Source organism: Carlito syrichta, unplaced genomic scaffold (genome assembly GCF_000164805.1).
Source record: "Carlito syrichta isolate Samal-C Ts95f unplaced genomic scaffold, Tarsius_syrichta-2.0.1 Scaffold312267, whole genome shotgun sequence".
NCBI classification, from domain to species: Eukaryota; Metazoa; Chordata; class Mammalia; order Primates; family Tarsiidae; genus Carlito; species Carlito syrichta.
In genome coordinates, this window is record NW_007256363.1 from 234,146 (window position 1) to 250,407 (window position 16,262).

The 16,262-nt window shown below is 37.4% G+C and overlaps 1 protein-coding gene across 1 annotated transcript in view; it reads right to left on the reverse strand.

Moving 5' to 3' along the window:
* Positions 1-1,874: 1,874 nt before the first annotated feature.
* Positions 1,875-16,262, reverse strand: part of HAO1 (hydroxyacid oxidase 1) — a 56,740-nt gene continuing 42,352 nt past the window's right edge. The window contains exons 5-8 of the mRNA XM_008069870.1: positions 11,580-11,671; positions 4,646-4,804; positions 4,464-4,533; positions 1,875-2,576 (exon numbers count right to left, since the gene is read on the reverse strand). Coding sequence (XP_008068061.1) covers positions 2,506-2,576; positions 4,464-4,533; positions 4,646-4,804; positions 11,580-11,671 — 392 coding nt within the window. The 3' untranslated portion in view covers positions 1,875-2,505. The remainder of the gene's footprint in view (positions 2,577-4,463; positions 4,534-4,645; positions 4,805-11,579; positions 11,672-16,262) is intronic.

A 16,262-nucleotide genomic window follows, 5' to 3' on the forward strand; every position in this document is an offset into this window, starting at 1 on the left:
CTGGCTTAGCTGGCTGAATCAGAATTGAAAGAATGGGGCCAGGCAATCTGTTTTAACAAGTCCTCTGGGTGATCCTGGCACACTCTTAAAACTTGAGAAACACTGCTCTGGAGCACTGTATACACTAAATAACATAAAAGAAAAGCAGACTCCATCTATATCAAACTATTGATTTCTTGTTGCCTCCTCCCCCAACGTATTGCAAGAAATTCAGGAACAGAAGTTAGTTGGATTCCTGAAATAACTTCTATCGAGTCTAAGCAGCAAAACTCCTGGGAAGAGAGATGTAACCAATGAGCCCCATTCCTCTTTTAACCGTCAAACACCTTTAATTTTAACGTTGTTACAACTGAATCTGCGACATTCATAAAAAGGTAAAAACAAACAACTGTATATCTTTCTGATTATGGAAAAATTATCAAACATAAAGCATTCAGATATATTCCAATTCTGAAGAAATAAGTGAAAATCTACATACAAGGAGGTATCATGGCTCAGGGAATCATAAAAATGATAAGAAATTCACAAATTAAAACCAGTAATCCTAATTCTCACTGTGACTTGCATAAAACTTGTGTAAAACATCATGTGTGGATCTTCATTTTCTTGACAGTTATCAATTTTTTAGCAAGTTACCACCCAACCGCACATCATGATATAGCCAAAATAGACGTTCTGTGCCAACAGCAAAGGCATTTCTGAATTGATTGGGGAATCAAAAAGGCGCTTATTATATACCTATTCATTGATTAATATTAATAGGAAAAACATAAGACAGTTACATGTTTTGACAATGATATTTCCTCTTTGCATTTGAAGAGAAAGTTAAAGGGTAATTATCCCTTTTCATCAGATTGCATGACTTCTTTATCAGTCTTAGATATAATTTCATAAAGAAAGTCTGTTTGTGTCCATGTTAATATTTAGTAATGCCTTAGTGTTTAGTGAGAGAGAGAGAGAGAAAGCACACACACTGAGAATCATAAAACATAAAAACTAATATAATAATCACATTTTAAGGTGGTGAGTCTCTATCAATGTTTTAGTCAGTATCTCACAGTGATTCAACAACCAGAGAGATATGAGAAATCAACTTTAAAATTACTTTGGCTACCAAACTCATCTTCAATTTATCAAATACTTGGTTTGGGAATAAACCTAAAAGTCAGGTATCCATGGTTTCATCGGCATGCTCCAGTGCAGTAGACAGGGCTCCATGCTCAGGAGGCATTCTCAGGATTGGAGTTTGATACTCTGTGGTTTTCAGATTAAATTCTGAATAATTTTGTCATTGATTTAGCGTCTTATAAGTAAAGCTCAATGTGACAGTAAAGCCCATGCTGTGGACTGGAAGCCAAGCATAGGACATTGTCCTATTTCCTGAAATCTCCTCACTTACACTGAGTGAGTTCTGGGCATCTGGCTCAGCTATCCTTCTCAGTAAGGTCTGCCCTGCACTCCCAGCAGAATCCTGAGCAAGAGAATAGGAAGGGTCAAGGTAAGTCACAGGGCAATACCCCAGGCACCTGGGAGGCTCTTCTGTTGCCCTGTGGGTAACTCCATGCCCAAGAAAGCATGACATCAAATAGCAAATAAAAGACACCATGACAGGTTAAGAGAAGAACTGGAAGGAGGGAAAAGACTTTTGTCCTGCTTTTTAAACAATGGGCCCACATTTTCATTTGGCATGGTCCTCACACATAATGTAGCTATCCCTGAATGTGAATCTCAGCAGGAATAAAGCCAAAATGTAAAGAAAAGGAACTCGGAGATATAAGAGAGTCAATGGAGTATGCATAAGGGACATCAGGAGATATCCAGGGCTCAGAGATTAAAATGATTGAATTCCACATTGTTACAAATGGGCCAGATAAATTCATTCCAAACAATACTTTATTTGTTTCTGATTAAGAAGTAATAAACATCATAAAATATTCAGCTATATTCAGACAATAAGGGTGTGATTGGAAAGCTACATTCAAAGAAGTATCACAAATTACCCCCACCCATTTCTAATTCTACCTTCTCAGTGCTACCTTCTCAGTGTTGTGAATCAGGTTTTTCCAACCATTTGAACCTGAGTTTACAATTTAGGAAACATTTTTTTAAAGATTTCTAAACACAATGGAGGTTAATAAACAATGAGATCATTATCTTTTCACCTTCGTGTTTGCTACCTCCAATCTTACCAAAGGATATCTTTTGTTTTCCAGCACTTTAGCCTGCCAAGGGATGACGTTGTCTAAACACATTTTCAATGTTTTCTTTTTAACAGTTAATATATTTCCAAGATTCAAGTCCATTTCTTTCTAAGAGGTTCCTAGGACACCCATTGAAAAGTCAAAAGCAATGAACTAAAAGGGATTGCTATTTTGTTGGAGAAGAACGACACCCTTTGTATTGAAGTAGGGAATTACAGACTGTGGTCACCCTCTGCACAGTGTCTCTTTGTCAAGTAATACATGCTGAAAAAAAATAATACAGATGGGAAAATATTGTGCACTGTCAGATCTTGGAAACAGCCAAAGGATTTTTCCTCACCAATGTCTTGTCGATGACTTTCACATTCTGGCACCCTGAAAAAATAATGCATACATTTAATATGAAATGAATGCAATAATAATCAGGCAGGTAATCGTTTTCCCAAGGAATGTAAAACTTGACAAATGTAAGGTTTATGATTCAAGGTAGGCTTGCCAAATCTTATGTGGCATGAGACCATTTTTATTACCTAAACAGTCCTTAACACAAAATGACTGGCACATATTTTTATTAACACAAAGAGTATATTCTTTCTGCCACATTTAATAGAGAGTCAGTGGCTGAAAGCTCTCTTTTAGGATATGTCTGTAGAAAATTAAAATGTATAGTGAGGATTCACATAATAGAATTCTTCTCATTGAGGCTCTATATCACAGGGTCAGCACTGTAGTGAGTAGACCGTTTACCTCAAGGGTTCCACCTGTGCGGACAATCTGGATCATATGGGTTACAGAAAAGGAAACTTTCTTTACCTTCAGAAATGGGGTACTTGATAATTAACTCAAGGTCATACTTTGCCTATTCCAAGTAAAATTCAAAATAGGTACAAACGATAATGGTACTTATTTACTCATTCATTCATTCTTTCTTTCTTTCAAATATTTATTGTTTGTATGCCAGGCACTGGCACTAGGCACTAGTGTACTAGGCACAGGTTCTAGGCACTCAAAATACCATAGTGACCACAATAAAGTCCCCTGCTTCATGCATCTCTTGTACTAGAAGGGAAACAGATATTATATAATGCACATAATTTAAAAGGTAAACAATGTGACAGATAATATAGAGAAGGCAATAGATGCCATGGAAACAAATGAAATAAGAACAGGGAAAGAAAACTGAAAGTTGAGTGGACAGATAGAGAAAGGATTCCTATTTTAAATAAAGTAGACGGTGTTGGCCCCTTTGGAAAAGTACAATTTACATGAATACAGAGGACAGGAGGAAGCTATTCACATAGCTATCTAGGGAAGCGCATTCAAGCAATCAGAACGGTCAATGCTAAAATCCCAAGACTAAAATATGTTTGACATAGTCAAGGGACATCAAGGAAAAAAAGTGGCCTGGGTGGAATAAGTAAGGGTGACGGCAGTAGGAGCCATGATCAGAAAGGTAACCAGGATCAAACCACGTGAGGCTGTGTAAACTACACTAAGGACCTTGGCATTTACTCAGTAAACCAAGAGCCCTTGGAGGGTTCTGAGCAGAAGAATAACAGGATCTGAATTAATGTTTAAATGATCATTCTGGCTGCAATGATCAGAGTAGACAGAAGAAAGGAGGTAGGCAAGGACAGAGGGGCAGGCCCACAATATCCATGGTAAGAGAGATGATGATGGCTCCAACCAGAGTGGTAACAGTGGAGGTATCAAGTGGGGTCAGATTCTGATTATATGTTGGAGATAGAGCCCCTGTGCATTATGTGATAGAAAAGAAGAGTCAAGAATGATTCAAGATTTTTGGCCTGCCCAACTGAAACTATGAGATTAATATGAACTGAGATGAGAGAGAATGCAGATTCAATGGAGAAAGGTAGCAGCTTAGTTTTGGATAGGTAGAGTTTTAGATGACACCTAGATGTCCAAGGGGAGGTAATGACTAGCCAGTTAGATGAATATGTTCATGTGTTATGAGATGAGAAAGAGCATGATGTAGCATCTACCCTTAAGTACTCGTACTCACCAAAATATTCCTACTGTCAAACTAGGGGCTAAGTGACTGATAGAGACTATGCCCACTGCAGAGTTCCTCCATGCAGAGAGAGCTCTGCACTTGCTCTTGTAAATATGAAATCAACTTCAAACTTAATATCCCCCAAATGATTCACCCTCTTCCCCTACAAGTTCAATTCTCTCCACGAAGGAGCCTGACTTAAAGACCATAGAACAAAAAAGACTGCAAACGATTATGAGGAATCATACCACTCAGAGCCATGGCCAGTCGGAATTCTTCCTTTAGTATCTCAAGGACATCTTGGACTCCTTTCTCTCCCTAAACAAGAATAAAATACAGAGCTATTGGATAAGTCAGTCTGGCTTATTTTACTTCTTTGCTTCACCATCAAATTATCCTGTTTTGCATATTTATTTATTTGTATAATTACCTGGAAAGCTAAGCCCCATATGATCGGTCTTCCCACAAACACAGCCTTGGCACCCAGGGCCAGAGCCTTCAGAACATCAGTGCCTTTCCGTACACCCCCATCCAGGAAGACTTCTACCTTCCCTTCCACAGCCTCCACAACTTCTGGCAGAGCATCAATCTGTGGAGAGAAAAGGTCAATAATGCACTTTTAAAGTTGAATTGTTATTCAATGCCACCCCCCAAAACCACTGACACACCCAACTAGGGCTTAGAGTTAAAGAAGCTAAGTAGGTTTAAAGTCAACTATAAAATTATCTCCTCTTGAAAGAAAAGCAGAATACTAGTAATTAAAAAACAAATTAAATCCGGAATTGAATGACATTTGTCTGTCAAAGCCCAAGGTTATTTTCTTTTTTCTGTTACTAATATTCAAATTCAAAGATTATAATTTTTTAATGTAATTTAAACACACTTAATCTTTTATAGCTATTTTGTATAAAATGCATAAAAATAAACTTTCTCGCTGGCATAAAGTATTTTGAACACGATTCATTGCAAATCATTTGTTAAAGTTCACACTCAGATGATAATGCAGGCAGTGGCATATAAAAATGCACACACAGTTTATAATGAATTTCCTCATCCAAAATATTTTGCATCTAATCATACATTAGAGAACTCTCTGTGAAAATATTTTTCATGCTTTTAAAGAAATATGACAACTTGCACCTTATCTTGATTGGCAATTGATGATGGGTTTAGGTTAGCACTAGAGAATCAAAGTCTTCATAGAGGTTGACCCAGTGGATTGCATTATTGTTTCTGACTCCACACATCTCAGAATTCACTATTTTTCCAAGATAACTTCACAGTGTCTCCCATTAAAAGAAATAGAGTGCACTTACCCAGTCCTTGACTTTGACCTTGACTACTCCACCCACTTTGATCAACAACTTGTGAACAGAGATGGAATGCCATCTATTTAGGCCTTAAGCGGCCTCATATATTTCTACTTATTCTTGCAATTTGTTTTGAGAACATCCCCCAGTAATGTTTCCTCTTCAGCTTGGGCCCCACGATAAACATTCAAGAAATAAAACTTTCAGAGCCAAGTTCAACTGAACCTGAAATTTGGAGCACAGGCACATAGCTTGTACCAAGCCAAAGTCAGTGGATACTGGTTGACACAAACTCAGATCACTGAGTTTGAGATCGTTTGTTTCAGTGTCAAGGGGTAGTAGCTAACCGATACAATTGGCTATTTTGATGTGAATCTTTCCATCTGAGAATGGAAATAGTTCACAAGATGACTTATAGATCAAAATCTGTAGAAATTACTAACGTTCTTTCCAAAATGTTAACATCTAAAATTATATCCAGTTTCCATCTAAAATGTATGCTGAAGAAGCTACCATACATTCAAGAACACTTTTTCCAGAAATAATTGTGCTAAAGTCACTCAAAGACTTTCCCACTTCTCTCCTAAAATTTTAGAGTCTAAACTTAAAGAGAGTTTTATGTAAAAGGCTGAAGACCAAACACGGCTGCAGATTTGGAGGAAGTGAAGGCAACACTTGGCAGGTGGCCCCTAAGTGTTTGGCAGGTAATGTGATTTTCCCCTTTTCCTTTTGGCTTTCCTACCTTGCCAAACATGCTTCGGATCCATTTACATATGTCCCTTTACCTACACATAGTCTTCCTTTTACATTCAGGCAAGTTACATCAACATATAAATGCTACAATTTCCAAGCGATGATGCAAGCTATAATTAAGCATATTTCCCCATTTGAAACCAGAACCAAAGAAAAATATTAGCTAGCAGGGTTCAATGCACATTTTCAAAATCAGGCAAATCAAATGTGTTGAGGTTATTTCCAATGCCTACCCTTACCTAAAAGTCAACTAATATGAATACTTAAAATGTAAATCCTGGGATCAAAAATGGAGCACAGATTTGTGTTTTGTTTCTGTGAACAAGAATGTCCTATCCATTGTTAAGCATTTTTATCCTCCCTCTTCTTTCAGTACCTATAGTTTTATTAGGTGTATATTACACAAATTAATTCTGATCAGAACAGATTAGATAAATAAGTATAGTAGACAAACACACTATGTTATGCCCTGTTTACATTTCCTTCTTTTCAGCTTTTTACACTTCTATAAGACCATTCATTGCAGTAGTTATTTTCTTAGTGTTTCTTTAGACAACTAATTGTTGGCTGAGGGCCACTGGATTTACTCTCCAGGGGAATATGGTAAGATCCCCTACATACAGTTGCTCACTCCTCCTTCTATTTGATGAGTTGTCAAACACTTTAAGAACTTGATATATTCAAGGAACTGATGTCAGGCAGGTTAAAGGATATGGAAAGAACACAAGGATCTGACTTTCAGAGCGAATCCTCTTTCCCATTCCTATTCAAGTCACTCTCTTCCAAGATGCTTTCTGACCAATCCCCCTCTAAAAAAACTTACACCTTCCTATAGTATCCATTGTTATACTCTTGATTTCTGACATTTAGGTTGGAAATCTAATCTGCTTCTAATCAAAGTGGGTGAACACAAGCAAAAGCAGATTAAACAAGAGCTACTTAGATAAAAACAGAAAAGACAGAGTCTAAACTGCTGCCCATAAATCCTCCCCTGACTCTCTATCCCACCCCATGCATCATACTTCACCAGGCAGCTCTGAGAAGCTAATACTAAGCACACTTAGAAAAGCACTGCTCTACATACTTTTAGCTGATTGTTTACAGTTGCAAAAAATGGCTGTAGTGATTTCCCTCTCTCTATTGTCTTACAACATCATGGGGTGGGAGTGGCTTCTGTTTCCCCACCTTTTGATTCTGAATTGCCCTTGTGACTTACTGTCACCCACAGAAGATGAGAAAAGTGACAGGATACCAGTCCTAAGTCTAAATCCCAAGAGACCTTGTGTACGCCCACTCACTCTCTAGGAAACCAGCCACCTCATGAGAACAAGTCTACCAAGCAAGCTGGAAGGTGTCCCTGCCTAGCAAGGCAGAGTTGTCCCTGCTGAGCTCATCCTATACCAGCATGTCCTAGTAGACCCAGTAGCCAACCACAGACACATGTGAGTGAGCTCAGCCAAGACCAGAAAAACCCCCAGCAGAACTCAGGCCAAATTGCCAACCCACAAAATTGAGAGATGAATAAATGACCATTGTTTTTTAGCCAGTAAGTTTCAGAGTGGTTTATTACGCAGCAAATGCCAACTGATACATTAAATGTTTCTCAAAGATGGAATTGCATAGATCCCTTTTTAAGAAGAAAAATAAAATCTCTTAGAGGTCACACAACATGCCCAAGGACTCACTTTGAGAAACACTGACTTAACAACCCAAATGCTTATTCTATGATAATGTTTTACAGTTGAGAAATTTCACTGGAAAAGAAAGTCACATTTTTAAGCTTGAAGTGGTTTGGGTCCAGTTAGCATCAAAATGAAAGTGCAAAATTGAGGGGAAAAAATGATCTTAGGATTCAAAATGATATTCTCTGGAAGATCTGTTTTTAGACACCAGTTTGAGAATATCAAGTGCTATGGATTTTAGAAATCAATTAGATTCTATTCTATTATTCTCTAATTACCTCCAGTCCAATTGGATTATATTATTATCATGAGGATAAGGACTTGACAAAATCTTACTTTTAAAAATCTTTTGGAGCTGGGCTCAGTGGTTCAGCCTGTAATCCCGTGACTTGGGAGGCTGAGGTGAGTGAATTGCCTGAGGCCGCGGGTTCGAGACCCACCTGTGCAACTAGGTGAGACCTCATCTCTACAATAAATCAAAAAAATTAGTCGGGTGTGGTAGTGCGCGCCTGTAGTTCCAGTTACTTGGAAGGCTGAGGCGGAAGGATCACCGGAACCCAGCAGACCGAGGCTGCGGTGGCTGGGAGCAGCCACTGCACTCCAATCTGGGTGTCAGAGTGAGACTCCAACTCAAAAAAAAAAAAAAATCTTTTGGGGTGTAGCAAAGGCCTGGCAGCAGTACTCAAAAGTAATATATTAAGATGAACTAAGTTAAATGTCTGTTCTAGGATTCCTTGTGATATTAAGTATTTCTCCATGCAAGGGAACTCTGTGATTTATAGAAATCATACAGACCACTTTGTTTTGCAACCTATGAAGAGGCTCAGGCTTAAAAGTCTGAGCTACTTGCTGACCTTGGTCTTACCTCATAAGAGAGGAAAAATGAGGACTCAAACCTAAGACTCCAGCTTCAGTGTTCTTCCCATGACATCATGCTGCCTCTGTGGCTCTGACTTATGTGTCACAGAATCTGCAGGACAGCAAATCCTTCTGAGCACCTACTGAAAAAGCTTTACACCACAGTCTCCTCCAAGCCTTGTGCCACTCACCACAAAACCCACACACTGAGGGAAAAACACTCTTCACCATAAACCGAATCCTTTCTCATATTTCTCTCATCATCATGAGACTTAAATTTGCTCTAATGTCTGAGGCAAAACTCAAGCAAGTATCTCCTCTAATGCACGCAGCATGGAGAGTTATTGTTTTTTTTAAAACTGTCTCAAAGACCACAACTCAAAAAGCCCTTTTAGATGTTTCCATATTCTCTCAGCTAGAGGAAAATAAACCATACCATTTAGATATTTTTTCCTTAAAATCTAGTTAGATTTGATTTCAGTAGATTTATATTTTATTTTTAGAAAACAAACTTAATTTGGTATGCACACTATGTCTATGTCTTTATACACAAGTGAGGCATAAATCTGAGAAAAAGCCTTGAGTTGTGGCCAACTTCACCACCCAACTCAGAGAAGGGTTTCACTCTCTACCTCTATTTACCTGCAGGCCACACTTAATATCACCCAAAAAGACATGTCTTGAGGAGTAAAGAAGAATTGAAAAGGGCTGACAACTTCCAATTTTATACCTTTAAATTCTGAACCATATAATCCTACAGTGTACAAAGACTTGTGTGGTTCCAACTTTGAGTGCTTTAGGAAAAACTGTGAGTGCAATATGCACACCCGGTGTTTCCCTGCCATAGTTCACTCTACCATAAGACTTGCACAACTGGTCTATGGCATTGCTAAAACAAACTGCTAGATCAAACGGTATTCCACTAATACTTGACTAAATTATTTGTTCTACTTTTCTTCTATATGTTTGGATAAATCTAACTGGTTATCCCAAATACAGTCAGCTACATAACAACTATGTATAATGTAGATGATTGTATCCCAAATGCAGTCATCTACATAATAAATAAAAGGGAGGAAATGTATGCGATGATCTAGTTCAGAGAGAGGTAGTGATCTAGAAGATCCACTCACATTGTTGGTGAATATATTTTTTAAGTTTTGTTATATGATGTTAGCTTACTTTGCCTATGTAAATCAAAGTATAAAGCATTACAGTTGAAAGGCACTAAAAAAGTTATCAAATTGATGTTCAGTCTTTAAAAGATTAGGAAACCAAAATTCAGAGTAGAAATTGATTCCCTCTGTCCCTGGACAGTTCAGGCCCTCTCCTCTTTCCTTGACTATGGGCATTATCAAGGGTACCTAATTGGTCTTCTTGCCTTTTGTCAAGGCAAATCCAACTTATATGACTCACTGTTATTAAACCAAGGTTTTCTGTTGCATACCCAATGACTCATAATATTCAAAAATCTCCCCCTTGGCTATCCAGGCAGACACACTTCCCAGGACTCCCCCACTACAAACAACAAACAGATTACTTGGTATTCTCCAAGCACATCTCACTCTTTCCTGATTCACATCTTAGATCACCACTCTAAAAACAAAAGTACATGTGGGGACAGAACAGAGGTCAAAGGTAGCTGCAACAGTCATTACCCCGAGATATCTTGGCCAAATCCCACAAGTGGACAAAAAACAAGGAACCACTTTTTAACCCTTAAAAAGTGGTTCCCTATGCTCTTGGTGTACCTATGCTCTTGGTCCTCATTCTGGATCATGGATCCTTGAAATTCACCCTGGGATATATATCTGTCTTCACGGCTTTTGATTCATTTCTGGTATCCCAAGGCTTGATCTTAAATCTCCCCCAATACCTCTGTCAGTTTCCTTGACTTTGGCTTCTTTTGATGCCAATTGCTCTTTGTTACAGTTCTATATCAGTGTCATACATTTTAGGTCAGTTTAGTTCACTTTTATGTCCAGATTCACGACCCTGGTCTGCCTAGCACAGTATACACATTGTATAAAAACCATAGTTGCATGTTGGAATCTCCAGGATAGCTTTAAATAATACTGGTGCCTGTACATCCCTCACCAGAGATTCTAGTTACTTGATCTGGGGTGCAGCCCAAGCATTGGGACTCGTTAAAGATTCCCAAGTGATTTCAATAGGAAACCAAAGTAGTTCACAATTCAACCAGAGTAGCCTATTTGCAGCCAATCTCGCCTCCACAACCCATGGAACTTCAATCTCCTTTCCCCGTCCCTTTACCCTCTCGCTACAGCTTTCATCTTTCACTTTCACAAGAAACTCCAATCTGTCCCTCTTCCTGACTTCTTGTCACAATTGTAGAGATGATCTCAAACTCCACAGAAGCCTTTTGCAATCCCCACAATTCTCTGTTGGTTCATGTTCTTTGGACTCTCGCGGCATAATATTTTCTTTTATACTAGAGTTTACATTATGCCTATTGGTGTACCTATCAATGCAGCAATAATCTCTGCCCACACCAGTCTTATTATTTAACATAAAATTTTATAAGCTTACAGATAAATGTATTGGGCTAATATAAAACATAAATGTATTTGGTAATTTAGGTAGGTATGTGTCACTAAACTTAAAATGCAAGATCTCACATATTTCACTTTGAGTGATTACACAAAAAACATACACAGAGATGAGGCAGACATAGAGACAGCTAAATCGGTGATAGAAACAGGAACTCCAAAGAGAAATCTCAGCATTTGCCAAAACTCACAGTGGCAGGCACCCCGTCAAGTTGTCGAGCCCCATGATTCGACACCAAGATCCCATCCACACCGTGTTTCACTGCCTCCCTGGCGTCATCACCTGGAGAGAGCAGGACAAACATTTTATGGAAACTGTAACTCCACAGAAGACTTGTGTTTAGAGGTCCTGACATCCCAGTCAAAGGGATGTTCACCCCCATAACACACATCCACATACACCTTGCTCAATGCTCTCAGCCTAAAAAATGTATCTAAGGTTATATCTAGCCTAGGATTAGAGCTAGAATATTAGTAGTGGTTTTCTTGTCCAAAAGAGTTAGCATGTCTAACAATTTAATTATGAGATAAAATTTTAAATAATTAGTAAATTGACATCAAGTTTATTTATCTTTATAAGTGTGTACTCCTGCTAAATATTTTTAATTAATAAGATCACACCAATTTATCATTTAGCAGAATTATTCCTCTACAATTTACATAGCATAAAAGAATATATAAATGGCAAACACTTTAAGTATAACAGGCAACAAACAAATCTATTTCAAAAATATTATTTAATATAAAGTTTTTACAACTTTAGTAACTATTTTAAGTTATATTGCTCTATAACTAAATGCATTTTGCCCTTTGAAGTATATACAAATATATTAAAATTCTATGCTGACCTTGAACAATGATCATAATACTATAAGAAAGGGATTGGCAGTGGTGGAAAACTGCCAGGGCAGGGGTGTGGGATTGGCAGTTGAGGGAAACTACAAGGGGAGGGAGAGGCACACCTCATCAACAAGGGTACCTGCATAATCAACATTTGTACACCTAACCCTGAATTGTACCCCTTTAAAATAAAAAAAAATTATGTATAGCAAAAAAGTAAAATAAAATTCTATGCTACAGCTCTAATTATCTTTCAAAATATATCAATTTGTGCAAGCTCGTTTTTAATATAGATTAATGTTGTCTTAAATCAGCCTGCAACATTAAAAATATATTTTGTATTTTAAACTGTTATTTGCGTCATGCTGCCAGTAACAAACCATTTGCCACTAGAATCATGAAAACAACACTGGTTCTCAAGTTAATGCTCAAAATGCAATACTAAATAGAACTAATTGATTCAAGGTTGTAGTGCAAATTAGGCCTTGGAAACTTAAGCAGATGGATATAGAACATTACAAATAAAAATAACTATACATATCTATAAATATCTATACATTCAGCAATGGTGATAAGGCAGACTTGATTAACAATAATTTAGAAAAATAAAGAGGAATATCTATAATTCTGATTGTTTTTAAATTGTTATGCCAAAGTACCATTTTCCAAACTGTGTTTTGTGGAACACTAGTTTTGAAATATTCCCATTTTTTTCAAGTTATGATATTCATATTTTTCTTCTAAAATTATAGATATATGAAAATGTTAGACCTATGTGTTATGGACTGAATGTTTGTATTCTCCCATAACACATATGTTGCAATCCTAACTGCCAATATGATAATATTAGGAGATAGTGTGTCTTTGAGCAATAATTAGGATTAGATGAGATCATGAGGGTGGATCTCTTATTTTGGGATTTGTGCCCTGATAAGAAGAGACACTGGAGACCTCATGCTCTGGCACATATTCACTTGCTCTCTCTCTCTCTCTCTCTCTCTCTCTCTCTCTCTCTCTCTCTCTGTGTGTGTGTGTGTGTGTGTGTGTGTGTGTGTGTGCACTAAAAAAAGAGCTCATATGAGCACACAGGGAGATGACAGCTGTCTGCAATCCAAGGGGAAAGCTATCACCAGAAACCATCCATGCTGGCACCTTAAGCTCAGACTTCCAGCCTCCAGAACTGTGAGAAACAAAAGTTTTTTGTTCAAGCCACCCAGTCTGTGGTACTTTGTATATGGCAGCCTAAACTGACTAAAACACTATATTACTACTACTACTATTACTACTACTACTACTATTACTACTACTACTACTATTACTACTACTACTATTTCAGAATCCATCTTTAAACTTAAAATTCTAAAATGTTTTGAGATAATATGAAAGATGATCTCCATATTAACTGTCAGTGTTTACCAACTACTTTGTATTTGACCTATTCGTATGTTTTGTTACACGTTTTGTTATGATCTCCATATATAATTGACAATCTCTATTTTTTTGCATTGACTATAAGATCTATCATTTCTATGAGACTATTTTTGGCTATCTGTTTTAATCCAAGCATGCAATACCTCTTGTGAGAGCTCATTGGTAATTTCTGAGCCACTGATGGAAAAAAGAACCCAGCCTCAAGATTGAAAGATGACTTTTTCCCACCCCAAAGATTGCTTAATAGTCTACATTTTATTGTTGTTTCATATTTGGGCACATGTTTTAATAACACCTTTTCCTGGATTTCTAATTACCTCTTTTTCTTTTTTTCCACTTACTATGTGACTTAGAATATCCTCAATTTCTTCAAACTTTTCCATTACTCTATCTCATGTATTTAAGGCACCTTATTTCTCCCATGGAGGCAAATCCTGGAGCCTTCTGCCTTCCTGCTCTATTCTCGCATGACCACTCTCAAAGCCTACTGTCTACCTTTATCTTGTAGGATTTCTCCTATTTTCTTGGGATTGAATATCATGTAATTTGATTTATACTCTCATTTGGTTTACATTCTCACTTGTTTGTAGTACACTTCTTTGCATCTTCCATAAAAAGAATTCAAGGAAAGTAAACTCATAGAGTACTTAAATAGCCTCTCTTGTGCTTGAATGCCAAGTGGATTGGAAATAACATTCTAAGAAAAAGTAAATTCCCTCAGAAACTTGAAGACTCTGCTGTCTTCCAGTATCCATTGTTGATATGAAGACAGACACCAGTCTGATTTGCATTCCCTTATAAGCAAATTGTTTTATGTTTATCCTCTCTTTATACACATTATTTTTATGAAATTTCATAAGGAATGTGATACATTGTGATTTGTTTCTCATTCTAATGACTTGTCCAACATTCAGAAATTGTCAGTCTTTAATAACTTCCTCCCTACCTCATTTTTTATTTTCAATCTGAAGCCCCTATCCATTGGCTATTGGATATTTTATAGTGGTCCCTATGTCTTTCATTCATTTAAACATATTTTTTTCTAAATTTGTCTTATTATTGCTGTTTCACACTTGAGAAATGTAATTGACTTTATTGTTCAGTCATTCAATTATTTCATTTTTAATTTTAAAAGTCATGTTTTTAACCTTTGAGAGGTCTTTTTTATACTCCAACATTTCTTTAAATTAAAATCATAAGTCATGTTTTTAAACATTGGGAGCTTATTTTTACCCTCTGATTTTCTTTTCATGGCAGACCCTTCTCATTTACATATAATATGTTTTCAACTTTTTGGAGTCTATCATTTGGATTTTTCAAAGTTATTTTTCTTGTTTTATCTCTTTCCCCCAGTATCAGCTTCTCTATAGATTTAACTTGGTCTTTTATGTTTTGATGTTTCTCATATGCCTTGTGAAGCTAAATTTTCCACTGAAATTGAAGGAAGAAAGATTGAGGACCCGCTATAGGATTTCTAGGCTGTTTTATGAATCAGTTTCATTCCTGCCAAGTCTTTGCCTGGAATGGAAATTCTTTCTTGAAGCTCCATGTTGGAAAAAGCAGGAAATGTCAACTAAGAGGCAATTGGATTTTGACTTCCTCAAGTGTCAGAATGGGGGCAACCTAGCATCATTTTGGAAATGTCACCCATCCATATGGTGTCCCAGTCATCTATTCATTTCCCTGAAAAGGATCATGTACTTTCTTATTGAGTGGTGGATGCCAAGTTATCCCTTGTTGCACTAGAGATGAGGCAGGGCAGGATTGCTGGCTGGTGTTATAAATTCCCAGGCAGACTTTCAGCCAGTCTTCTTGCTTTGAGGCTTCACCACCACTCCCTGCCCCCCACTACCTCTGCACTCCCCACCTGCTATTCCCCTACCACAATTGCAGATTGCACACTTAGAGCCTTTCAGGTGCTTCACTACACAGTCTGTCCCTGCCTCCTCTAATGCCTCTAAGGTGCCCTGAGAGCCTCTCAAGGTGGAGATTTTTTTTTTTGCATTGTCTTCCTATCAACATGCTTTCATAAATGTATTGAAGCTTCTCTACTGTTTATGCCCGTCATCATCCTTTGCTTTGCTGTCATTGGCATATATATATATATATATATATATATATATATATATATATATATTTCTGTACTTGAAATTTAGTGGAGTCTTGAGTTTGATAAGAGAGTACCTATGTTTTTAGTTCAGCATTCTGAACCGGAAGCTCAATACACTATCCTTACTAACATATTTGGAAAATGGTTCTTTAAAGATATAGCTTTAATGCACTGCAGTCCGATAGAAGATAGAATTTTCTACAATAATAAAAATGTTCTTGATATGTATATGTGCAGTTACACACAGTAGCCACTAGCATATGTAGCCATTGAGCAACTGAAATGTGGCAGTGTGACTGGAAACTGGAGTTTTGCCTTTATTTAATTTTAGTTGCTGTGCTCAGTGCCTTGTTCCTGTAATCTCAGCACTATAAGAGACCAATGTGAGTGGATTGCTTGAGTCCAGGAGCTGGAGATCAGCCTCCGCAACATAGCAAGATCTCACCTCCCCAAAGAATTCAAAGAATTAGCTAGGCATATGCCTACATTCAGG